The 27,728-nt window shown below is 37.5% G+C and overlaps 2 protein-coding genes across 2 annotated transcripts in view; both read right to left on the bottom strand.

The window, feature by feature from the left end:
• Positions 1-14,441, bottom strand: part of NFXL1 (nuclear transcription factor, X-box binding like 1) — a 43,433-nt gene extending 28,992 nt beyond the window's left edge. The window contains exons 1-14 of the mRNA XM_048072935.2: positions 14,196-14,441; positions 13,462-13,632; positions 13,001-13,110; positions 12,120-12,253; positions 10,801-10,979; positions 10,479-10,640; positions 10,244-10,344; positions 8,975-9,089; positions 8,518-8,642; positions 7,484-7,606; positions 4,883-4,973; positions 1,678-1,798; positions 921-1,077; positions 91-182 (exon numbers count right to left, since the gene is read on the bottom strand). Of these exons, the coding sequence (XP_047928892.1) occupies positions 91-182; positions 921-1,077; positions 1,678-1,798; positions 4,883-4,973; positions 7,484-7,606; positions 8,518-8,642; positions 8,975-9,089; positions 10,244-10,344; positions 10,479-10,640; positions 10,801-10,979; positions 12,120-12,253; positions 13,001-13,110; positions 13,462-13,632; positions 14,196-14,355 (1,841 nt within the window). The 5' untranslated portion in view covers positions 14,356-14,441. The remainder of the gene's footprint in view (positions 1-90; positions 183-920; positions 1,078-1,677; positions 1,799-4,882; positions 4,974-7,483; positions 7,607-8,517; positions 8,643-8,974; positions 9,090-10,243; positions 10,345-10,478; positions 10,641-10,800; positions 10,980-12,119; positions 12,254-13,000; positions 13,111-13,461; positions 13,633-14,195) is intronic.
• A 96-nt stretch (positions 14,442-14,537) lies between these two features.
• Positions 14,538-22,562, bottom strand: CNGA1 (cyclic nucleotide gated channel subunit alpha 1). Its single transcript, XM_048072940.2, has 7 exons — positions 21,845-22,562; positions 21,458-21,529; positions 21,056-21,085; positions 20,846-20,947; positions 19,826-19,933; positions 19,585-19,691; positions 14,538-18,661 (listed from the first exon to the last, which is right to left on the bottom strand). Exons 1-7 carry the CDS (start codon positions 21,949-21,951, stop codon positions 17,244-17,246), a joined length of 1,944 nt encoding a protein of 647 aa, XP_047928897.1. The 5' UTR covers positions 21,952-22,562; the 3' UTR covers positions 14,538-17,243.
• Positions 22,563-27,728: the final 5,166 nt, after the last annotated feature.

Below are 27,728 nucleotides of genomic sequence, written 5' to 3' on the forward strand. Positions count from 1 at the left end.
CACAGAAGATTTTCATGTTCATCCCTACAAGAACACTAAAAAAAATAAACACTCTATTCCAAAACTTTGTTCTCTGTTTTTAATACTTACACTGGTACAGGAACCTGACAGGGTGGGCACGGTAATGCAGTTTGAATAAAGGCGGGTTCAGACGGCTGCTCCCAAGGACCTGCAGACTGATGCTGAGAGCAAAGTACACCACCAATTGAATACAAAACACAACTGGAACCATCTGCTTGACTTCAGATAAACATCATCTAAAGAGATCCCACTTGTAACAAATACACTTTCTAGTAATTTTTTTTTTTAAACTAATGGAAATCCTAACACCACCTCCCCAATCAGAATTTCAATTTCATCTTTAGCATGACTATACATAAGAAAAGGAAGGCCTGCAGCCCTACTGGTAAAATCAAACACAAACAAACAACCGAAAAAAACGCAAAATAATTCTAAGTATTTAACAGAGGTAGAAACATAAAAATATTTTTCTTAGTAAAAAAGTGAAATTATCATCATGAAATGCACATATGCATATTTAAAGATGTCAAGCAATTTCTCACTTCTAATTTTTGCACACTTTGATGATTTAGTAAATACCAAACTTCAGTTTTTGCTTCCATGTTAAAAGTAACCGCTTACATTTGAAATTAAACATTTGTAATAAAACTCTAGCCAGCAAAGATAGCTTATTTCTTGAACAACTGTATCTGATAAAAATTGCACAAGTATATATTACAAAATTAGATGGTAACAAAGGAACTAGAACCACTTAATTTCTCAGTTAAGCAGTATGCATACCTCTGTGCTCAATTATTTACTCTGATCTACAAAAACCTTCAACATAAGATTAAAGGTCAAATAACTGTTTGTTATTCTTCAGAACAAAAATAATACACTGTCTTTCAGTAGTTACTTACTAAGCCAGTTTGCTTCACAAGTGCCTCATCATGGCAGGAAACTGGGCACAAATGACCACACGCTAATGTTTTCTGGCAGGGCTGACGACACGGAGGACACCGACCGAAGTGACAGTAGTGTTTCTCCTGGGTAGGGTGGTGACATGTAGGTGGGCGACTAAAGTAAAATCCAAGAAGAAATCAATATGACAGCAAGAAATAATGAAGTTATAGTCACTAGACAATTATGCTTGAAATACACATATTGAGAAAAGCTTGTTTTTAAAAAGAAGTTTAATTACCACCTTCTTCAGTGATTAATATTACAGTGAAATTACATGAGATCTAAGAGAAATTAAAGTAAAAGCTGGGTTTGCATATTACAAACAGGTATTCCAATTCCAACTCTACTATGGGCTAAGCAATCTTGCTCCACCTCAGCAGAAAATACTCTACATTTTCGTTCTTCTAGTCAAGATTTCTAGGTAAGCAGTCTCGTGGAGGTACCAAGAAGGATGTGAAGAAGGGAGCAGGACTAAAGAGTTAGAAGTACTCAGTGGGGCAGAACTTCCCCATGACAGTAGCAAGCTGCTCATGAAACCACAGTAAAGAATTACAGTATGAAGGCTTATTACTAATCTGCACTGCATAGTCAAGCATCCAGAGAAGTGAGAAACAGCATCATTTCTGCTGTTTACACAGTTATATTTTACTACTTTCTTTAAAGACACCTTAAACTCCACTAAAGAACTAGAACACACTCACTGTCTATACTAACCTGCACAGCTGTTTGCATTTGGGAGGCTTGATGGTGCGCTCTCTGCCACAGGGCACTTTAATGACAGTTTTTCCACAATTGCATTTCACATCTACAGTCTCTGGACATGGATTACAACTACCTAAAATAAATACATTAACAACATGATCATCTGAATAAGCTACTGAGTACAAACAACGGTAACAAACGTAACTCTGAATATGCACATGGTATAAACACCCTATTCTGTTTGATCTAAATAACGAATGGTTGTTAATTTACTTCTGCTTAGTTTCAAATCCCTCTTGGGAAAGAGAATTTCAACATTCTAAAAGAACAGTAATAATAATGTTGATTATACTACAGCTGTTACCTGGTATCAAGTGTAAAATAATTCCACCCACCCATTTTAAAAAGAAGCCAGCATCATTATAGCCCAGCCATTTGGACAACACAACACTTAAACATTGCCATTTATGTTTCTCTCTTACATATGTATGAAGACATATCATCTTTCATCACTATATAAAAGATAAAAAGAGACATTGAAAAACTGATAAGATACTGTTTTGGACAATATTAAGAAATGTTCATCCTTTATATATAATTAATGCTTTTATGAAAAGATCCTCCTCCTTTATAAAGTTACTGTTAAACCAATATATTTATAAAAAACTAAAACTTTTTTCTTTTTTTTAATGTATAGCTCTCCCACACTATTTCTTCAAGTGCCAACTGTTAAGTTTTATTACTGAGTAATTACAGTACGGATATGCATCTTAAAAGAGAAGATGTGGGATTTTGGCTTACTAATCATGTTGCATTCTCAAATTTTAATGAAAGCAATTCTTTGAAATTATCATTGACAGCACAACTTTTTAAGCAATTCTGACTTGTTAACAGGATCTGAAAAGCAACACCTCAAAAAGCAGCCAGCGACAAAAAGCTGCTGAAGAGAAAAGGATGGAAGTATACAATATTTACACTGCAAAGTAGATTGATTTTAATATATTATCAGCACATATAAACAGGTACTTTTATAAAAGAAATTGGGAGTCTAAAGCTGTGCCACCTTGAGTGTTAAACATGTCTACAATTTACTTACAATACACTCACAGTGTGCACATTATTCTATTAAAGATGACAACTGCTTACATGTTGAACAAGATGGAAGGGCAGAGATCACGTATAACCTGAAGTTAGGGTCAGAGCACGCTGTTCTCAAATCGAGTGTTATAATGTACTACAGTAGGAAACAAAGCATTTCAATTCCCTGACCACACATTCTAAATTTCAGCAAGCATGATTAAACACTTAAAAGACACATAAAAGCAAATCACAAACAGAATAGATGAGGTTACTTTTAATCAGCAGCAATCTCTAACAATTGTGAGAACAGCTACTTTTTAAAGAATCTAATCTGGCAAGTTACTTCTGGAGGCATGCTATTTCCTTTAAAATCAGCAGTCACTAAGATCTGTCAGCTCACTGCAAAACTAGCCTGACCTGGCCTTAGATGCTGACAATAAAATAAGTAATCATAAGTTTTAGAACAAAGAGAAGTATTGGGGTGTAGGACGAAAAACGTGACTATATTTTTAAAAACAAGATCATCATCTTCATTAGACATATTTTTTAACATCCCGACAATAAGGTATCACAAATTGTAATAGGTTACAATTGTTTGGAGCACACAGAAGTTAGTCTTCTCTACATCTGATACTATAGTTATTTGATTCACTGGATGCAACTTCCAGCAAGATTTAACACTATTTATTAGTGTTAAAATATTTTAAAATATTTATTACTTCTTCATAATTTCTTCTAATAACTAAGTTTGTTATTAACAATCATTAATGTCACTTCTAGCCAAGTTGTAGGATACATCTAGGAACAAATGTAAGCCAACTACTGAATTTAAGTATAGCATATTAAGCAGCATTAGCTCATTTAAGTTTTCCAACCAGGATATTATTCTATGATTTAGTTACAATTTCTTCACCCAGACGGTGCTGAGGCACTGGCACAGGTTGCCCAGAGAAGCTGTGGATGCCCCATCCCTGGAGGTGTTCAGGGCCAGGCTGGATGGGGCTTTGGGCAACCTGGGCTGGTGGGAGGTGTCCCTGCACATAGCAGGGGGATTGGAATTACATGATCTTTAAGGTCCCTTCCAACCCAAACTATTCTATGGTTCTATGATTCTCCAGTTCAAACTAATGCAGAAAAACAGTGTCACCTAGTTTTCTTCTGACAATACAAATGAAAGTATTTCCAGGATTTAGAGGGGAAGGGCAGGGAGAGAAAAGGAAAGGAAGAGAAGGGACATGTAAAACATACCACTAGTTTGTAGTGACAGATTTAATAGAACGTTAACTGGGACAACTGCCATATTTACTTGTCCCTACTCTCTTAAGACTCACTGCCTCAAAAGCAAGATTGGCTGAACAAGCTATGAATTGTTTCCTGAGGTGCTGCAATTTATAGTTCAGAACGCTCGGGTAAATTACATAGACTCCACTCAGCTGCTATTTCAGCAGGGCAACAGGTTCCAGAAGGAAAATTGCTGAGAAAACAGCCCCTTCTCAGTCACTGCAATCTAATCCCCTACAAAATGAATGTCAAAACAATCAGACAGGATAAAAGCTACCAGGTAATTTTGGTCAATTTCAGGTTCTTTTTAACCAAGGTCACTGGATGGAGAGGTAAACCTTTTTTGTTATCTTCCATATCATCAGTAACAAGTTCTTATTTTCACATCTGTAAGATACCAATATATATTCAAGCTCCACCAACTTCTTTTTTAGCCCACTAATACCACACATTACATTCTAGGATTTTTTAAAGCCATCCAGACTCAACCAGCACAGTCATTTCTGTATGTAGTTGGATTTTGTTATGCGTATTCAGTGACCAGAATTATTTAGGGAAATGTCATACAATGCATTTTGAATTAAGCACTTGGAAAGGCCACAGAGTGTTTTCAGAAGATCACTGCTAAGTAAAATTAGCGGGCAAACACTCTGGCTATCATTATGTAAGCCCTCAGGCTCTAACCAGCACCAAATAACTTTCAAACACACTACCCCCACAAAAAGCCCACATGCAACAAAGGGAGAAAATTTGTTGAGCACTACGCAGTTATACAAGCACTATGTTTGGCAAAAATCCACACTATTTTGCTTATTGTTATTGCTTAGTGCTATGGGGATCCTTCACCTGTTCTTACCTCTGTGGCAGCCTGAAGGACATTTGTGGTTTCTGCAGCCTAAGGTCCGCCCGCAGACTTGATCACAAGGTGGACAGTTTCCAGAACAGCACTGTTGGAACAAAATACTCTATGTAACTGCAAACTTTGACATTTCTGGTAGAAATTCACCCTCTTCCACTATCTCCCCCCCTCCCAGTGCTTTGTAGAACTTTATTCATCCAATTTAGTGAAATTTTATCAAAGGCATGCCAGGAATAGAAATGAAGATATGTGTAAAGTTGTTTAAAAAAATCACTGTTTAAATAATTAGAAAACACACAACTGATCATCATTTCAATACATTAAACAGGCAGAGGGCTTCCAAAAAACTGAATATCATCTTAAAAGTTCAAATTCTTACCACATTTTAATCTGAAATCATTTCAGAAGATTACACATAAAATATCCATCCATCTGCCCTGTTACTCTGCATTTTTTTCCACTTTTATACTTACAGGGTCTGTGGCACATAAATGTTGCTAACTTTTTTTTTTTAAACGCTTAACCTGTGTAGCAAATGTCAGATAACTTTAGGATTAGTGATCTGTGCTCAGATCAAATATAAAGCAATAATGTGGAAGAAAACCCATTCCGTTCAGAACACGTCACAACAGACCGGTGGATCCCAGGTCAGAATGGAACCCCACATTTTCTATTAACTGGAGAGGTACCCTCCTTCCAAGCTAATATAAGAAAGCATGGCAATTAGGAAGAGAAACATGGATTTTTTTTAACACAAATTAAAGATGCCAAGTTTGCATTTACTTGTAAATTCACCGTCATAGTGACACTCAAAAATAAGAAAACTGTATTCTTCATGCCTCCATGGGAAAAAGTCCACCTTTCCTAATGGTTTAATTCACACACAGCAGGCAACTTTTGAATATACTTTAGAATTATATGGTGGCTAGAGCTGTGTTTCATATGTGGTTGGTTTCTGTGGTAAAACATGATGCACATATATTCAGATATGAAAATCCAAGGATACTCTGTATTGTAATATTTAGTGACCATCTCCTCAGAAGTACAGGAAAGGCCCAAAGAAAGCCCTAGTAAGTCAACCCAGATGCTGTATTAACTTCATTGAGGGACTTCTATATTAACTCAGTAGTTTGTTCTTGCTTGAAACCAACACAATTTCAAGATTACTCACTAAAATAGTTTCACTATTCCTTTGTCCACTCTATTTTGAAAACTGAATCAAAAAGTCAAAAATACCTAATTTCAAGCAAAAACTCCACTTTCAGCTACTTGGTTTACTAGTAAATTGCTTATTAAACTCTAGACACAACCTTTATGACTATGCTTGTTTTATTTGGTCTTGTGGATCTCAGACAGTGGCATTTATCCCTCTACTCCAGTTTAAGTATTTTATAAAATCAGGTTAAGTAACTCGTAGTTACACATGTAATTAAGTACACATCAAAAACCTACTAAACCTGGATCACAGAGTATAATTCAACATGATTCTCACCTCCTGTAACCAAAGAGAACAACTGTGAGACAGCATAAAAGATTTTTGTTCTTTCATGAAGTGAAATGAGGAAACATCCCAGTGAACTTCAATGTTACAAACTTGCAAGAATGTTGAAACGTGCATTGTGAAAATGATTTAATTAACCTTTCAGTTGGCTATCATACACCAAGCTCATACTGAAAGTAAAAATGTGTCCTGCCTAGAAAGCAGACATTTGAAACTTCAGCAGCCTGCAACACCTGCTAGCACCCTTTCCTTTTAATTTTCCTTGCTGAGGTGGGAGGACAGGGAGGGCAGGCAGGAGGCAGGAATGCTAGAGGCAGGGACATAACAAGACAGTCAAGAGATAAAAAAACACCTCTCCCAAAGCCTTCAATATCAATACCCTTGAAAAGATACTCAAAGTATTTCTAAATGGGAAAATACATGTTAGTAATAGTTGCTTTAGAATAGATATCTAAATCCATTTACACAAAAAAGGCAACATCCATATTTCAGATTTTTTCATTTCCTATATAACATGCAAAAATATTCATTTTTTTAAGTTAGAAAAAAACATAGAAATGTAGGATTAACATGCTTGGCCTTCATGAATCAACAAGCTGAAAAGCGAGGTCTGAGTCATCAGCCTCAAATGAGAACAAAAACTCTTCATTCCCAATTGTCAGACCACTGCTGTTTGCAGTGATGCATATTAGAGACAGGCGTGGACTGCTGCATTGACAAAAACCAGAATATGTCCCTTACAAAGCTATTGGAGAACCCCAGTTCTTCCTGCAAAGGAAAGATATGAATGGATTTAGCCACCCCAGAATGCGTAAGGCATTAGTAAATACGCAAGTAGCTGAAAGCAAAACTGTCTTCTGAAGCTGGGAAGTTGTCAAAATCCACTCCCAGCTTTCAAGGGAACTGTTGTTTTTTTTTGGTGATACGCTGTTCAGAGAACTCCGGTACACTGCAAACCAATTTGAATGACAAGGAAGAGAACTTCTTTCTATAATAACATGAGGTGGAACTACAAATTGGTTTTTTTTTTATTTTATTTGATATATATTTAATTATCTAAGCGAACCATTTGAGAAAGATCATGTCTGGACACTTACCTTTCTCCTACACTGGTGCTTTTGGCAATCACGAATTTTAGTACACTTTGTCTCACACAGATACGGCTTATGGCATGGCATGCGTTTAGTGTGCTTTCCACAGCGACACTGTTTTTCAACTTCCTGGGCAGCAAGGTAGGGGAAAAAAAACCAAGGTATTTTTAATACACACCACGTACACCCCTGCCCCCCCAAGGAAAGCAAAAAAAAATAAAAATAAATAAAAAATAAAGCAATAGAAGTAGTAAATAAAGTGTTCTACTACTAGCTGAAAAGCTAAGCTCATGGCAGAATAACTTCACAATGGCCTATCATAACAGATAGAGTATTACCTGCTCTAACAGCAGGTTACCTATCCATTCTGTAACTACTGGGGGACCTTGTGTCAGTACTGGAAACACTGTGCTTTAGACAGCACCTCGTGGCAAGGCTTTAGCCTTGGACTCACCAAGAGGAAAGACGCTTCAAGAGAATCACTTGAGTGTGTAGTGCAAGACATCAAGTGCAAGTGCAAAATTAATTCATACAAAAAGTACTTCTCCTGCACAGTAAATCCATCCATCACGTACACAGACAATTTAAGAAACAGGTGAGTGGGTTTACCTGACCTACATCCCAGCTATGTGCTCACTGTTTTCACCAAAAACTTTACAGCCAAGGGTGGTCCAGAAGAGACAACAACAACAAACAGAGCAACAGCATTATAGGCCAGACCACAAAAGCTACACAGATATATAGAACTGAGCAAAACATTATTTTCTTATTAACAAGAAAATAACATTATGTAACAGCATATTCTGTTCCACTAATGAAGAAATATAGTAAGACAGAACAACAAGAAAGCTAAAAGAGCTAAGGAAAATTAAGTGGTTTTTAGGGCATATTTAATTTAAAAAAAATTAAGCCTTCATCCCAGAAGAGCCATAGATTTTGTGACAGATAGGATTTCGTTTTCCTCAGAAAACCTGCAGTGTTCCAAACATGCAGTGTTTGAAAATCCTAACATAATGTGAACCTTCTACAGCTGGACTGACCTGTCTGCATATTTCACAGGGACCTCGATGACAGCGCTGCGAACATTTATGGATGCCACATTCTAGGACTTTGTCACAACTATCACCACAAGTGGGCACATCTTCTGTACACGGCAATGTAAACTCTAGATTAAAAGAGAGAGAAGTACAAGCAGACATACCGAAAAAAAATTTAGGAAACAATATATACTGTGATATACCAAATGCTAATTATCTCTCATTTTCTGGAATAATCTTCCCTAGAATTATTCACACAGACGATTAACCCCCTGCTACTAAATAAAGCTTTGAAAGCAAATTAAGCAAAAAAGGTTCGTTTTACCTTTCACAGTTCACTGTTTGTAAGAACTTTTTATGGACCCTGCGCTGCAGTAGTAACCAAAAACTACTGACAGACAAATGCTGGATGACATTTCTTTACTTTATTCGTAAAAAATAAATAAATAAATAAACTTACTTGATTTTCCACATGGACAGGACCTTTTCCCAGAACGAGGACAGTCTCCACAGGGACCAGCATGACAAACTTGTTCACAAGTGTGATTACCGCAAGGCAAAGCTTTCCCACACACCTGGAAAGCTCAGAGAAACCAAGTGAATGTAATGTAACAAAACGGCATGGTAAGACAAAGCAACACAAGACAAAAAAAAAAAATGAGATGGGAGATGTCTGGATGGAATTAAACTTTTTCTGAGCAATGAAGTTAATTGTAACAATATTTTTGTTTGCAAAACGGATGATCCCTGCAGTGATCCTGACTTGAAGACCACTGTACATCAAAGGGTTAGCAATTCACAAAACAGTTAGCCTGAGCAGGGGCCCTTTGCTGTGCTATACTGCACGTACAGCATGGCCTTCAGGCCTGTGTTGTGCTGCACATATCCCTTCGCCACAGGATAAACTTATCCAGCTTGCAGTAACAGAGGAGCCTGCAGACAGCTCCCACTCGGTGCCTGTGATTATGCCAGGTGCGTGTCCTTGCCTTTATCTGGAAACACAGCAAGAATTTCTCACGTGAACATCCTCTCTGGCATTAGAAATGATTAATCGAGTTGTTTTCTTGTAACAAAATCCTGTAACAGCTTGAAAGACCAAAACACAGTAACACTTGCTACAGACAGGGTCTGCACAGCAAGCTGCACATGGACTGGAGGCCCACTCAATGCCCGCAGCTTAGGGTTCCCACCATCTAAAGGTTCACAGTATCATTTACACTATTCTCTCGTTCTCTATAGCGTTAGCTCAAATAAACAGCATTTTAACTGATACTTTACAGAGTCTAGTGCCTTTCTTATTAGGATCACAGTTACCAGCACCTCCTGGTACAACCTCCATGTTACCTGTTAAATTTTGTCTATTATTTTTATTTTTCCCAGTATGTCAAACTATAGCCTCGGTCCCTAAGAATGAGCTGCAAATATATTTCAGAAAACAAATCACACAACTTTCACTCTGTCACCACTGCTAGAAGTAAACAAGCATGAAACTTGTTTATTAAGCTGTGATTTTATGTTTATGAAATTTCAACCTCGAGTACAAAAAACAACAAAAAAAAAGAATATAGAGGTCAAATTCACTGCTAGCTGAGAGCTAGCAAATTCCTGACAGTGTTATTTTAACTACTGTCAGAAATGAACTGGACTACCAAGCAGATTCATCCTCAGACACCACTGCCTACATAGATGCAACACATGCTAAAAAAAAAGGCATGATCATGCAACATACCTGATCACACTGCCACTGAGGACTTGCACAAAGCCTTTCTGCTGTCTGTCTTCCACAGATGCACCGTTGTTTACTGACACGCGGACAGGGCTGACAATTTCCTATATGAAATTGTGAAGTGACACTGAGAGTAGGAATTAGATTTATTTTCTTTTTTATATTCAACTTGGAAAGGAACAGTGTGTCTTAAGAATTAAAGCAACTACTCCTCTGAAGTTTACGAAGGCAGGTCTACCTGCGTGACAGGGATTCTCACAAGTGTGCTGTCCACACAGCAACAATCGTCCGCATGGCAGATGACACGACCATTCCTTTGCACTGCATCTTCGGGGCACTGGCTTAGCCTTCTTACAGTGACAGGTTGTTGTAACCATCTTTGGGCAAGGTGGACAGGGTCCTAAGCACAGAAAAAAGAATCATTAACAGCTCTTCAGCAAACTCAGCCTTAACTAAAATTTTTTATTCTGAGAATTTTAAACATAGCTATCCCATTTTAAGTAAAGTTGTGCAACAGCTACATAAATACAGGACACAATCAAGAGACGCAATGGATTTACCTGGATGACAAAGCAGCAAACATTTATGCCCACAAGGAGGTTTGAATTCCCTCTCACATATTTGACCACAGGAATGAGGTACCAGCCATGGGTCCAATGGTGGATTCTCTACTTTTCCACAGTAACAGTAATACCTACTGGGAGTTTCAGATCGTTTGTATTCAAACCTACATTTTGGACTACAAGAAAGGAAAAAGGGAGGGAAAAAGAAAAGCATTAGTAGCATTAGTTTTTATTATTTCAGTTTCCCAAGATTGTTACCAGGCTACTAATTAAGATTTTTACAACTGATCTATAATAACCAATAAAGGTCTTGCTATATGTCAGATTTTACAACACTAAAAAAAAAAAAATCATGTTACTACAATTCTAATGAATGTCTAAGGAATTGTCCTATTACTGCAGTATCTTTTTCTCTGAGAATATATGCAAAGACATTTGGTATAACAGGCATATATAATAATTTCTATGTTAAGTAATACCAAAGAAAGGTATGCAACAACGGCAGTCTCTTTAAAAAGAACCAATTAAAAGGAGAGAGAGAAAACAGGCTTTCACCAGTAGAGACTTCTAAACTACATAAGACAAGATTCGTCAATGTTATTAAAACAACGCATAACTAAAACTGTAACTAAAAAGTGGAAACTAAAATTGTTTCCAAAGCAAACCAGCTTGTCTGAGATCCCATGTTAATAGAGCTTTTGAATCCACCAGGCAGTTTCAACCAAATTTGACAGAGACTTGTACCTCGAAGACAGTACTACAACTACCCACAGAAAAGCAGGTGGGCAAATATGGTGCAAAAAACCTGCACGGAGAAACCTTGACTGGTCTTTCAGAGACAAACTTACTGAAAAAGCAAGATTCATTATTCACGCAGCGACAATGTCATGTAAAACTACAAGACTGGCTTTAATGTTTGAGTTACACAGAAATTTTGAAAAAATCAAATCTATAAATCATACTACTTTAACTTTTTTTTTAATTTCACATGCCACCAATGCCAATTTTTAAAATGACATAAATATGTAAAACCATTTAAAAATAATGAGAGGCTGACACACAACAGATTTACTTTTTCACAGGTTAAAGCAAATTTGATGCAGCAATATATTTTTAACATCACTGTGAAATATTACCAAATTATGTTAGCAAAAACTTGAAAAGAATTAAGAAAAGCTATGCAAAAGCAAACCTTCTAAACTGTGTGTGTGTGTGTGTGCGCCTGTCATTTACGTGTGCCAATCCTTTCTAAAGTAACTCCAGTTCACCCATTTCACAACAAAAGTATTTTTGTAAGTATACCATGAAGAGCTCACCATGGCCACGGATAATCTTTCTTCCCAAAATCATCATCTGTCAAAGGAGATGACACCAGGAAAAGGCTGTCCTTTGCCCACTTCTGGATACATACCAGGTGAAATATACAAAAGCATCCACAACAGCTCCAGACCTAAAGAGCAGATGTAAGTGCCATTTTTTTTTACATTAGCTTTTTTTTCCTGTTTCAATTGCTGAAAAATCTATACCATCTAGAAAAATACAAGCTTGCTATTTTCCCATTAAAAAAAAAAAAACAGGTTCCCAAAGACAAATTCTACCTATTGTTACTTCAGATTAATACAGACATTTTACTGCTACAGACTCATATCCACATTCCTTTCTTCCTGCTGCTATGGGAAGTTTTCATCAAAGCTTATGGAACCCAAAGTATTCATATAATCATAGAAATGCTGATTTAAACACACCAGTGCAATCTCCTGCCCAAAGTGTGATTACTGCCAACTTAGCAATTGTCTGACTTAGGGACCTGGAGGCCCTTTACAGATGGGGACTCCATAATCACCACAGGCAACCTGTCTGTGTGTCATACCTCGTCTACAATCTGTACCTCTCAAGCCTCAGATTGTGTCATTGCCCCCTTATTATACCTTCTGTCACCACATAAAAGACTGGCTTTAGCCATCTTCACAACTCCCAAGTAGACAGAGGATGCAATCATATCATTCCTTAGCCTCCTCCCTGCCAGACTAAACAACCCGAGCTCTCCCTCTGCCTCTCTCCCTGTCACATGCTCTAGGTCCCTAGACGTCTAGATAGGGAAAGTACTAAACATTTTCCCCTTTCAAGGTTCAGCAGTTACCTAAAAATGTTAATAGTTTGTTTTGTAACCTCTTAAAGACTGCAGTGAAATGCTTACAGCTTGGTTCCTTTTAACGGAAGCAATGCAGATCAGACATGTCATAGCTCCTGACTGAAATGCTTCGTTCACGTACTGTCTTGTACGTTCAAGTTCACTTGCATCTCCATCTTTAACAGAAAAAGATTTTTAAAGCAATCAGTAATCTTTGATCTGCTATTCTTTACATGCTGAGACTGTAAAATTATTTTTCTCTGAACTGAGGCCAGTCACATGTTACTACAAAACCGCATTATTAGAAGCGCTTAAGACAGTTTCACAACTATACCATTGATTCTGCTGACCAAGGCAAGAAGCACAACCAGCGTTTACTGCTCAGAACAAATATTTTCAATACAAGAAGTAAATCAGAACAAAGTACTTTCTCTCATATTATGGAAAAACTCTAGTATGTTACCAATAAAATAACCTTGGTTATGCTTTAGTACCCAAATAAAAGTCATTATATGAAAAAAGTTTACCGGTTTGATTAGTGTATATGGTAAATGTTTTTGCCAAAATCTTTCCTTGTTTTACTTCAGCATCTTCATCGTCATCTTCCGATGAGGAACTAAACTGGTCTTCAACCAGCTTTTTTGCTGCAGCCTGATTAGCTTTCTTAATTTCATCAAACTTCCTCTGCGAAGATAGTTCTATTTAAAAGAATAGATTAATGATGATTAATATTACGGCGGTTAATCACAACACCATGTTTGGTTCTACATGCTTTCAACCATTCTTTTCTTTAAAGAGTTTCCTTATTTTATGTTTTTAAGGGCACTATTTTGATACACTTCCAGTACCACACAAGAACATATCAACTGCATTTTCTTCTTCACTGGGCATGATCCATAAAGCCCACAACAGCTGTTATCATCGGTCAGTTACTTCTGACATCCAACCAAAAGTACTAAGTCCATTTATAAAGCTGCTTTACTAAAAGCATACTTAAAAAACATTAGTAGCACAACAATAACAAAAAAAAAAAGGCAAACACAACTGTTATGGCATAAGGCAAAAATAAACAAATAAAATCAGGCAGTTCTTCACAGTAGTAACTGTTACCATTTGCTACAGCTACCTTTCCCGGCATCTGGTATTTTTTTTAAATTAAGACTTCTGTTGTCCTCCCTCCCAACAAGTCTTTACTGCAGTAGCGGGCTCATCCCGTTTCTTCATCTGCCAACATCAGAAGTTACAGGGGGCACCCACTCACCGCCGGCCCCCTCGCCGCCGCTCGCCGCAGCCGGAGCGCAGGCACCGCCGCGGCCCTTGGGGGCCGGGGGCCTCGCAGCCGCCCCGCTGCGGCCGGAGAGCCCGTCCCCGGGCCTGGCGCGGCCCCGGCCGCGGCCGCCCTGCCGCCAGGCCGCCTCCATCGCTCTCCCCCCGCCGGCCGGGGCAGCGCGGGGCTCCCTCACGGCCGCCTCCCGTCCCGCCGCTGCCTCCTGCCTCGCCGGCCGGAAGCGGCGGTGGAGGCTGAGGCTGGGAGGCCGGGCTGCTCCCGCCTACAACTCCCAGCGCTCCCCGCGCAGCAGCGAGGCGGGGGGAGTCCGGACGGGGCGGAGGACTACAGCACCCAGCGTGCACCGCGGCGCGGCCCCGCTCGGGCAGCTGAGGGGGCGGGCGCCAGGCTGGTGCCTCGTGGCGCTTCCAGGGGGAAGGGGTGTGAAAACCAGGACGTTAGGGCAAACCCTCCTGAGGAGCTGAGGTGTGGAAGGGTGGCCTGCCCTAGCCAAGCCTGCTCCTTGTGAAGGTCCACAGGGAGCCTGTCCGACACTGTTGATAACCAGAAAGCTGCTCCCTAGTGCCCCACTTTCTTAGCTCTTTAGTGGTTGAATTTCTTCTTGGCTGTCACTCCGGCCACAGAAAATGGCTTCGGCTCTTCTGGCAGCCTCCTCTGTAGTGTGAGGCTGTGATACACATTTCATACGCTCTTTTTCAAAATACATGAGCTTCACAAATCAGCTTTTAAGCATATGTTGAAACTTAAGTTAATACCCAGAAGGTTTTACTGCACAGAAATACCTACTGAATAAACTCTATGCATCCAAAAACGTTCTGGCAAATATGTGCAAATTGAAATAAAATTTTAATTTGATTGACAGTTCCCTATAGCACTTATTTTGTCTTACTCTGCCAGGAGGAAACTCTACCTTTATTTATTTATTGTTTCAGCAAATACATATTCTTACAAGTTTAACAATACAGGATTTCACATAATAAAGAGCCTGAAAATACAAAGTAAAGTGCTGCAGGTCAGGTCAATCCTGTTTTTCTGTTTTATTTCAAATTTGTTTTAAATAAAAGAATTTTTATTCTCAAGAAAGTGGCAGTTAGTGACTACAACTCATGTCACAGACTGAAGGATAAATAGAAGAAAAAATGTGAACAGATCTCTGTATTTATTCATTAAAAGTCAGTATATTATAACAGAATTAACTCAGTAACATTTCTCTAATACAAAATCCTAAAAGGTGAAAAGTGCTTCTTAAGTGCCTAGGAAAATATGACACAGCCCTACAGGATGCTGCTGCCATACAGATTGCGAGTTATATTAAAGACCTGAATTGTAAGAATGCTGATTGCAAAGTCCAATGTACAAAATGCAGTAAATGCCAGCATAATTCTTGCTCTTTTACGTACTGATAGTTTTAATTAAATGCATACCCATTCGCTTCACCAGCACATTGTGCCATGTGCCATTCAAAGTGAATGAACAGCCATCCCATATGTACATTTATCCTTGTTGTTCCTTATATTCTATGCATTAATTACTTCATAACATTTAATCTGTGAAATCCGTTATATAACTCTCTCGTTGAGAAACTCATCAACATTATAAAAAAAAATCAGAAATGAATGCACTTTGCAAAAGACAAATTTTCCACACTTTCACAAAAGATCCAGTTCATAGTATCTCCATCTTGCTAGAGACAAAAATGGAAATATAGAGGTATTATCAAGTACCTGTAATTTTTACATACGTATTTTTTAAGACTGGGAATCCAATTGCCATCCAATTGGCCAAGATATCTAAATGCTCTAAATACAGAATTATGTATTCTCTCTGTGCACTCCCTTTCTTCACTCCCTGTCATCAAACTTATTCAGCATTAAATGGCTATGATCAAAATCTACTGAAAACACCTAGCCAAGTCTGAGATGACAACTAATATAACCAATTTTGCAAATGAAAAGAGACATAAATTAGGAAAAGAAAGAAAAAGAAAAAAAAAAAAGAAAATGCCTTTTAAACCAGTTGAAAACTTACCTGACTTGTGAAACAATAGATTTTACTATCTCTAGTAGTGATTAAGAACAGAAGAAAGAAAATCATTGTAAATGAAATACAAACACCCTATTTAGTCCCTGTATTCTTCCCCTAACAGTAGCTACAAAAGACGCTGTAGGGAGAGTTTGACCTCTTTCTGTCATCTCTTCCCTTGCACTCTGCCAGCATCCACAACTGTTATATTAGTCAAAAATTTTTAAGCACAGATCTTAAAGAAATGGTAGTCCATGCTCAGCAGCCATGTGATTACATGGAGCAGAACAGCCTTCAATATTATATATTCGTTATTATTGTGGAAAAGAACCACCAGATATCCTGCCATCCTTTTGTCTCATATTGATACATAAAAATGATCAAATTTCCTTCCCTCCGTGCTCCAGTCTTTACCTGTGATATCCCAAAAAAAGCACCATTATAAAACTGCCCACTAACATCTCAAGAAATCAGCTGACGTGGACCCAGTGAAGTCGTAATATTTTCCAACCTTCAATACTTGCATCTGCCTTGTAGATATACCTATTTTTTTATGTATTCTTCTGTATTTATCTTATGTTAATCAATAAATATTTAAATGTTTGTTTATACACAAATGTATTATCATGATTCATGCCTATATTTACTTCAAATAATTAATACAATTGTTACCAAACTTTTCCCTCCTTCCTTGCATAAATGGACATGAAGAAATTATTTTTAAATGGTCAGCAAAACCTTCCCTATTCATGCACAGATAGAATGCATTTGCTGTACAGTGGTATTGTGTAAAGAGGAAGGTGTTATGTTCCATCCCCATTCTTGTTTCTTCTTTTTCTTTCCTAAACCTGACGCATATGTGTTGCTTGTAGGGAATTAGTGACATTACTTCAACAAATCATTTTTCATAAGCAATAGTCAGGTCCTACAAGATTAGAAATGAATGTATTCAGCCCCATTCAAGATTGACCCTAAGTCTTACAGGCAACCTCTAGATTTTTATTCTGCTTTTGATGCTCCAGGTTTATCTGCAGATGGATCTAGTTCTTCCAAGTCTGCAAATTCTTGCTCTATAACTGGCTTCAATATTTTCTCGATTTGTGTAAGTCTTTTCTTCAGTTTCTGTTGTGCAGCATCGTACTCAGCCAACAACCTGGCAAACTTTGTTTGTAATCTGTCCATTGATCCTTCTATGTAAGCAACCTTCTCTTCCAGATCTTTAGGATCGCTTCCTAAATTTGCAAGTTCAATGTCCAGCAAACCATCTTTCATTAGGATTTGCTTGCCTTTTTCTTCTAGCATTGCCTTTGCATCTGGATACTCTGTTAAAGCCTCCATGAGATCATCTTTCGACAAACAGAACAAATCTGAGTATCCAATACTTCTAATATTGGCTGTTCTTCGATTGCCAGCTTTGCTACCTTTGATATTAAGAATGCTGATTTCTCCAAAATAGCTGCCGTCACTTAGGACCACAAATTGTGTAACTCCATCATCAGCAACTACTGCAAGTTTGCCTTCTTTGATAATGTACATTTCTCGTCCGATATCTCCTTTTCTGCAAATATAATCCCCAGGACTGTAAACTTGTGGCTGGAGTTTCAAAACTAGTTCAACCAGCAGACCAGCTTCACAGTCTGCAAAAATCCGAACCTTTTTTAGTGTTTCAAGGTGAACGTTGATTGCAATCTCTGCTCTTAGTTTGTCTGGCAGGTACTTCAAGACTTCCCTTTCATCCACAGCCTTTTTGTTTGTCCACAGATAGTCAAACCACTTTATAACCCTTTTTTCCATGTCTTTACTTACGTTCCGAAAGTGCATATACTGCTTGATAGCATCAATCTTTGCTTGAAACTCTGCCCTGGCAGCATTCATGTTGGAGATCATAGAACCGACGTTACCAACAATGGTAGCAAAAATCAATACTCCAACCAAGAAGTCAACAACCACAAAGAAATACTCAGAATCCCTTACAGGAGGGGGCGTTTCACCAATAGTAGTCAGGGTCAGTGTTGACCAGTAGAGACTATAGACGTACTTTCTAACCAGACGGGCAAATTCAGGATGGGAAGTGTTGGGGTAGACCCACGTGTCAGCCCCAAATCCAATAGCCTTTGAGATCGAGTAGTACACACAGGCATTCCAGTGAATAATAATCACGATGTACATGACAAGGTTAGAGATCCTGAAGATATTTGGGTAGTTTGTCCTTGTTTCTGTTCTCTGGAAGAATTCAAACATCCGAGCTACTCTGAGTAGTCGATTTATTCTTAGTTCTGGGTAATTCAGTCCTACTTTAAAGTATAACAGGTCAGTTGGTATGATTGACAGAAAATCTAATTTGAATTGTAAGGAACTCTTATATTTCTCTCTAAGCTTTTGTTCTTCTTTCACCAGAAGACCTTGCTCCAGGTAACCTAAAATCAAATTGTAAGTATTAAAAAATGTTTCAATTTCAACCATATTGTGTTTAATGTCAATCCAAATTTACTTTGAACAATATATTTGGTGCAAGTTCCAGATAGTACATAGGTTTTCATATTTTTTCAAGCAATTTCATACATCCAAGTATTCAACTTAGTGCCATGTGGTTCAACTCTAGCTAAACTATACAGCTTTGAAAATTATACATTTCTAACTCTGACTCTTGTCCCTCCACTGTTCCACTATCTGATGAACAACTAGAAATAAAATAAAATAAAATAAAATAAAATAAAATAAAATAAAATAAAATAAAATAAAATAAAATAAAATAAAATAAAATAAAATAAAATAAAATAAAATATGCTACAGAAAGGGTGGTTAATGAAGGGAAAGAGTTTGAGCATGGGACTTTCAATACTATATTGAAGGCATCTAGCTCTAGGTGTAGGATAAGCTTTTAAAAGAAATAGTTGCAGCTGAAGTTACTTGGGTGTCTTACTTGTTCAATGGTCTTGAAAATCAAGCAAACATCTGAGGCTTCTTAGATACAGAATCCAGATTTAGGTACTAATTTTTCCAAACTCCTGATCCTGACCTGGGCTCATTGTGTGTTTATTTTGTCTTGTTCATGCAGTTCCAGGCAGAACAGCTTGTATATAGCTTACCACATGCCTAGCTTACCTTGCAATCTTTATGTAATCCTGGAATAATACACTCAGGATTTTCTCTTGTTTTTACAGGTCACTGTAGTCTTTCTGTGACTATAAACTCAGAGATTTATTTTGATGGTTTTTTTTTTTTTCAAAATTGCACATAATTGAGAGTATCCAGCTAATAAGTATTGTTCTTCTGATTTTTTTTTAACAACCTGATAAAAATATATGAATAGGAATAATTAGTCAATAAGTATACTTACCTGTTCTTGTCCGTACAAACATGTCAGCAATATAGATGATGTCAGAAATATAATCAACAATAAACCATACCACTAAGTAGTCATTCTGAAGCTCATCAAAACAGGCTCTGAATAGGAATGGAAAAAGTAAGGTACCATGAAAAGAAAATGAAATACTTGCATGAAATCATTGGTGAATGAAGTAATTTTTCTATCAGGTATATTACATTTTGTCAGAAGTTTTATTAAAAGAGAACCTCACCTAGCAATAATCATCGTCCAGTTGTACATGACGGGCATTGTGATGCAAAACAACCAGTTGTAATACATATTTCCTGCTGGATCAATAATGAAAATATCTTTCTTCTTCCTGAGTGATAGGCAAGAAGAAAAGAGATTTAAGTAGAGTCTTAAAATACACATAACAAATTTTGAGGAACAAAGCATTCCAGAAATTATTATTGTAAAAAAAAAAAAAAAAGCTTCCTTGCTTGAATGCAAGCTGATTGTTGGATGTGACACGTGACATTGAGTTGCAAAGTGTAGGATCTAGATTTTGCTAAGAAAACTCAACTTAGCAGTCCCACTTTACTTTATAGGGGCACATGTGGTCTCAACCTTCTTTAATTAATTTGTTTTCTACCAAACTGTCTCGTCTGATAACTGATTTGATTGTCTCTCAAAAAATAAAACGGTTATGCAAATATGAATGCTTTAATAAGTGACACAAACCATGCCTTCCTCTATGTGTAATGTCTGTCTGAGCAACACCTAGCATAGTTTATCAGCATAGTTTACATACAGAAACCAAAGAACATGAAATCAAACAACACAAGTTACTACTTCACTATTTTAAGTTTCTCTTCATTGGACAGATAATTATGAATCTTCTAAGCATAACACAAAAGGTAAAGCAAGAGCTTTTAGATCACAGAAGAGTTTATTTGCTTGTAGGTGCCCTTATGTGCAGAAGAGCTTCTGTTAGTGGCTCATTTTTTGCTGCAGAGTACTATCCAAAATATATTGGATAATCAGAATCCACAGGAGATTTTTCTTGATTTATTTTTTTAGATCAATTCCATGCATGCATACATGTTCTTATTCTATTTTCTACATATAAAGATAAATCAGAACAACTCTACTCCAGGGAGAACAGCAGTCAGTAACTGATTCACTAGAGAATAAGCATCTTGTCTACATAATGTCCATGACTGGATTCAGTTTTACATCAAAAGTAATTTTATTACACTAAAGTATCAGGACATAAATGAAAAATACTTACTCTTCATTCTTTTCCTTCTTCTTGGACTTATCTTTATTTTTGTTTTTTTCCTTCTTTTCCTTGTTCTTCTGTGTTTCTCCATCCTTTTTATTTTCTGACTTGCTACGAAATAGATTTACATTTTCAGTTGTTACAGGCTAAGTTACAGCATATTTGGAAAAAAATTAAATGCCTTAGAGGTAGTATTAGTAGTAGTAGTTGTTGTCTTACCTCTTCTTTTCTTTTTTCTTTTTCTTCTCTCTATGGAAAAGGAAAATACAGTAGGCTCATGGGATGCAGTTATTTTTTCCACATTTATTTATTAGAATCATCTGAGTTCAGTAAGGATAACACATTATACTTTGCTGTTTGGCTTGAAAAACTGTTTTGCTTATTCACACAGAACTACTTTTCATTTCAATTAATAGATATACTAGCAACAGCTTTGGTGTTGGGAATGATCATCATATGTGATGTGTGTAAGTACAAATGTACGTGCAATCTCCTTTGGAGTTACTTGCATGACATAACCACTTATAAGGAAATGATTTGATGCAGATCGTTCCTTTACATTGCTGCTTAAGCAACTAGCATTGCAGTACTCTAATTTTATGAAATTGCAAAGGTACTTACTCATCTTTATTACTATTGTTGTTAATGTTGTAGTGTGCAAATGCACCAGGTAGATGTCGCTGCCTAGGGAACAGCAAAACAACACAGTTACACGATACCTGCTGAAATACAAAAAAAAATATTTCTTCTAAATTGTCACAGACTGTTTCTCACCCTTTTAATCAGGGGCTAAGTTATCTACATAAATGGAAAGGATTAAAATACCTTAAATATTTACAATAAACAATATATCACAATCTTATAAAATTAATTTATTAATAGAGGGTGAAGAAAATTAGATGAAGGCAAGTTATCTGTGCTTCCCATGCAAATTATTAAAGAAAATAAAAAAATACAAAGAGATGCATAATGATAAAATAGAATAGAATAAAACAAATCCGACATAACCTGTTTTCGCCTTTGTCCATCAGTCCAGGGTCCTCACTGGTGTCTTGCACTACCACACTGGGAATAATGGTATGGGAGTGATGGGTCTCAATCACTCCTACCTTCATGGTCAAATCTGTCTGAGCTTGGGTAAGAGAGGAAAACTAATTTCAGAAAAAATCATGACATTTCAAAACTAGCAGAACACATCTTTTTCCCACTGAAGTCCTTTACTTCCTTGCTTCCCCCAAAACCAACAACAGTATTCCCATGACATTCCCACCAGACAAGAAAGGGCACTGTGGGTGCTGCAGTGCGCTGAGTGACCAGGTAACTGCTGATGAAGAGAACACTCAACACATCTTCCTCTTAGAGAACGCATTAATTTAGGTCTTTCTCCTGATCACATACACTGGAAAAAAAAATAGGAAATTGTGTTCAAAGCCTCTGTCACTGTTTCCTTTGAACTAAAGGCTCAAAAGTTGCTTCATGGGGATGGACAAATAGATTCATGCACAGGTGACATCCTGAAAACCAGGCATGAGGAACGTTGTTTGGATGTCCAAAGAAATTTCAGTACGTCTGAGGGAGTTATGCTTTGATGAGAGAGAGCAGCAGTAACCACCGTAACCAGGAAGTTAGAGGCTCCTTTCATATAGAGAAGATAGGATACAAACACCTTAAATAGAAATGCTAGGGCCTGTTCATGTCTTTGTTCATCTCAATATTAAAAAAATAAATTGAAGATGTCGTAGTGCACATAACTAAGACAGTACATTCTTCAGTGCACAAACTTTTCAGCATTGGAGTAATTAACTTCTGCTCTGCCTTTCCACCACTATTCTTACAATTTTGTCAGTTATATCTCAATATCGATGAGACTGCCAACTGTTTGGGCATCAGTCGTGGGATAGAAGTGATCTGTTTTTGACAGGGCCTTTTAGCTAGGATTTAAAAATAGATGCTATCCACAATATCCTTGTCTATATGAAATTAGAGTATAGATTATCTGTTCCACTGGTGTATGAAGTCAAGTGCCATAGCATGAACCAGTCTTAAAGAAAGTACTTCTATCTGTAGTCAAGCACAATGCAAAGGAGAAGTAGGATGATGCAGCTGCAACATTACTGACAGATTTACCTGCCTTTCTTTATTAGTCAATGAAACTAAAAAATATTCTTATAAAAGAAATAGGAGAGGAAACCCATGCTTCCAGCAGTCATAAGACATGAATGGTACCTGGTACAAACAACAGTACAGCAACATTCATTATTCTACAAAACAGAAAGACGCACATAGAAGGTTAAGTTGTGTTCTTTCAAGAATAGTCCTAAATGTCATCCAGCATTGTTGTTCAGTCTTTAAATGCTTAATAGCAAGAATCACGTCTAAGATGTCACGTAAAAAGACATAGCAAATGTTAGGTTAGATTCACCATTGCACTAAAAGCTGTAATAGGGTTTTTCTCCAAGGATAAATTGTATTTGAATGTGTGGAGACCGAAAGTACACCGCGTTGAATTAAGCAGCTTTATATCTGCTTACAGGTGCTCTGAAAGCTCTGCTAAAGCTGGCACACAAAGTCCCACCCTGATTTGACCTATATCCTCCACAGGGCCACAGCGGAGACCACAGAGCTCACAAATAACGGTGTAAAATAAAGCTATGCCCAACCACTTCCAGTCACTCAGCACCAAACAAATACAAAAATACTCATCTCAAGACAAATCATGCCTCCATCAGCAAACTCTAAATCAGTCCACATTAGCACTCCTAGTACCAGCTTTTCTACATAGAAACTTGTTTTTCATGTTTATCTTCGCAAAAGAGGGGAAAAAAAAAAAAAAGAAAAGAAAAAAAAGGACTTTATGTTATCTAGACATACGGATTTGTCTACAAGTTAGAGGTTAAAGACAAAAAGAAGTGTGGTAAAATAGGACGTGTGGTAAAATAGGACATGTAGAAAAATCCACCCCCACCCAGAGTACTTAGCCTGGAGTTTGGGCAGAAATCTCTATCCTGTACATTCCCCTGTTCTTCAGATAAATAGTAATTTCTGAACATTTTTGCAAATAAAAAGATTCCTCTGGCTCCATTAGTATCTAATTGAAACAAAAGCACCGTGGGGTGCTTTGTATTCTGCCAAAGCACAGGACTTGCTGGGAAAGTGGAGCTGCCATTTGGGGCAGGACAGATTTCATCTTATCAAGGCACTGGAAGCACTAAGAGGGCATTAAGTATGCTGCCCCAGGTTGTCTCTCTTGTCATTCAGTCAGGATACATAGCACAAAAATATCTTCAAATTCCATTAGCAACAAAGCATGTTGCTTGGTGTTTTGAGATTCTTGAGTCTAAGACACAGAAATGATGATGCAGCATGTGGCCAATGCAAATTGTACGGACACAATAATTACTCCCATCCTGGGGACCGCAGTCACTGCGTTACAGCATTTGTGTGACAAAACCCTGGCACTATGAACAGCAGACATTTTCCTGTTAAACTCACTGGGCCCAGAATTTCCCTTAAAGCATTTCTGATCTGATTGCATTATGAGATTTTTCAAACAAATTATGTCAGACTATTTTCACTAAGTTGTATCACCACCATGTTTCCTCTTCTGTTGAAACACATTTTTTCTTAAACTGATATGTTGTCACAACTGGTCACACCGATTTTATGCCAGTAGTCTAATGCTCAATGTCACATTATGGTATTTAGATATTAAGTTTGAAAGGTAATACAAATAAATGCACGCTTTGCAAGTATTTTAGATTTTTATTGAATTGTGTTTACTGTATCATCACCAATAGTTTTCTTTTCCTATATTGGATTTTGAAATGTGACTACTACAGCAAACAACTAAGTTTTCAAACCTCGTCACCTAAAAATTGACTATATTAATTACCGTGCATCAAAATCTTCAGGGCTGCAAGAAAATGAAGTCAGTATTATCCTTCTACAGGACTGTAGTGAATGGAAGATTAGTTTCCATCTCTTCTGCTTTTTTATTTTGCCAATTTCTTACTTTCTTATTGGCCCACTATATTCACTTCTCTACTGATTATTTTCAGAGGAAAAAAAAATGTTTGTAGTAAGGATAACCCAGAACAGAATTTACCATAATGGAAGATCTACTTTCTTCATTACAAAATACAGCAAAAAATCATCAGTAACTTTGAAATATGCTGTCTATTTTAGCAAAATATCTCTTTTATAACATGCAAAAAGAGTCCTTAGTAGTTCTGCAGTAAGAGGTTTCATCGGTGTGCATGCTTACCTTGCTAATGTAGTCTGCTGCTTCTGATAGCAATTCCAGTCCTTTAAATGAGCCACGTTTCCTTACTACATAAGTGGAGCCACCGTGGAAACCTAAATATCATCAGCATTTCATACATAAATCCCTTATTGATCAATTTCTCAAACAGCCAGTCCCATGTGCAGTTCTCTGAATTATTCCCAGGGAAGGACATGGATATTAGAGGAGGATTTCCTTGACCTAGTGATGGATTTTGAGATTTAGAGAGAGATGAAAGTGACAGTGGCAGTCACTATTATCCCTCACCTGAGCAGAAGCTTACTAGCCGTTTCAACACGCACAAGAGCTCTGTCTTGAAACTAAAAAAAAATACTGCAAATGACTATATATTTAGTATCCCCTGATGTCCCATTTTCTTAATATTGCAGATACTTTATTACTGTAATAACAAGACTTCACTGGAATAGAGAAAGCACCATAAATATAAATTTCCTGTTTATTTTTATGAATTTTCCATACAATAAGATAATAAATATAATAATTATTAGTAATAATAAACAATAAAAGAATATATAAAAATGAAAAAAGAATAATTAAAAATCATTTTTAACTATTGAAAGTTCTTCATTAATCTAACAAAACTTTTATATTCCTATTGAATTCTTAAAAACATAATAACCAAAAGAAAACCACCACTAATTGTGCATATATACTTAGTGGAAAATGCCATGATGAGATCAAAAATGTCCTTGCAGTCCTCCTGTATTAGAAAGGTGCAGGAGTTCAGCTGCTGTGGCTACACAACCATGAAAGCCCACAGTATACTAGGAGCATCCTAGTGTACTTTGAAAGAGAAGATGTTGAGGTACTTGCATACCTCAGCTTTCTTGTTTCACTGCTGATTTCCATAGGAATGAGTAAAATTAAACTGGGAGCAGATGGAAAGCCCTACTCAGCACAAAATCCATGGGAGAAAATCTTTTATGCTGCAAAAGGAGTGAATGTTCAAATTTGAAGTGGGATCTTTATCTCAAGTTGCAACTGAGACATAGAGAGTACATTTTATTTAAGAAATAGAATACATACTTGAAACATAAAGTTTTAAAGGTTGGGTTTTTTTTAAGTTTTAAATAAAACACTACTAAACAACAAGGAAATACATAACATTATACCCGCTAGAACCCAGATATGGAAATCTACACTAAGGTATCCAACTTAGCAAATGGAATAAGGTGCAAATAATCTTATAAGTCCTAGCCACTGTATCACAGTTGTCTTTGAAGGGCTGAAATCCAATTCCTATCCTAAATCATAGACACTAAAGGAATCTCTGGAGGTCTGGTATGAATCAGGATCAGTTCTGCGTGTCATTCTCACAGGCTTCTGCCTGGTGTGCAGTCTGAAAGATCTCAGCATTTGACGCTGAGCAGCTGTTTTGTGAATATGTGGTGGCACCGAGTACCTGGGACATATGCCTTGACTGTGCATCTCACAAGCATCAAATTAATTGTGCCCTCTCTGTAGAAAAGATCAACACAACGCTCAACACAAAGGTCTCAAGTCTGCCCTCCTTTAAAAGTCATCTAGACATTTGTCATTGACTTCAGTGATAGCTAGATGAGTTTAGCGTCAACAGTTCTTCACAGAGATATTTTTCCTATCATTCCATGTTTCGGCAAGTGCCCTTGACTGATGGGAGGATGACCACACTATTGGATTATCGTTTTAGTAGGCCAACTTTAATCTATTTTTGTATCTTGCTTTGTCAGTGTATCTCTAATTCTTCTCAATCCTATTAAAACTATCTCTAGTTTCAAACGCCCATAACAAAAATACTCGATACATCATACATATGTATTTACTTATAAATAAGTAGGTTTTAAGGAACAGCATTGCCTTTCAGCTTACTGTGTTGTAGCTATGTGAACAGACGGGTGGTTGCATTGTGACCACAGTTTTGGCAGGCTTAATTTCTGCAAATACCATTCTGTCTTTTCTAGTGCTGATGCTATTTCAGCACACTTAATGTATGCAATGTCGGGAGTGCTGTAGATGAGAAAGCTCCAAGGCTTCTGGCTTATTTAATGCTGCTTTGCACAGACCTGTGGTATGGGGAATTCAGTGTCATGAAGCACAGCCAGCCCCAACGAGGCTTAGTGACTGAAAAACCACCAGTGCAATCAATTTCTCCACCAGTAGGTGGTACTGTATTTTTACTTTAGCGTTAAATGGGTGCTGGATGGAGGACGAAGAAGTAAGAAGTACTTTAAGACGTGTCGGTGTGTTAGATGCATATGTAGAGATGAGGTTGGAACCTGAAAGCACTGGACAAACTTCCAGCTTTCTGTGAACGTGAGGGCTGAGAGGTACCACACAGCATGCTAAAAGCCTATGTCAAAGCTTTTCACCAGTATCCTCCAGATCCAGATCCTAGTTTTTGCATGACTACTCTGAGGATGGATTAGGGCTTCTGAAATATCCAAGGGCTGAGGCTGGCCATGCCCAGCAGAGCTATTGGTGTGCCCTGAGCAGAATCTGTGATGAGGGTCTCCTTGTGCCACCCCAGCTGGGGTAGCAATAAAATGTCTCTACCCCAAACCTGGAACCTGCAAGGAAGAGAAGGGCTGTCCCTCTGGAAAAACAATCAAG

Source organism: Anser cygnoides, chromosome 4, assembly GCF_040182565.1.
Source record: "Anser cygnoides isolate HZ-2024a breed goose chromosome 4, Taihu_goose_T2T_genome, whole genome shotgun sequence".
Taxonomy (NCBI): Eukaryota; Metazoa; Chordata; class Aves; order Anseriformes; family Anatidae; genus Anser; species Anser cygnoides.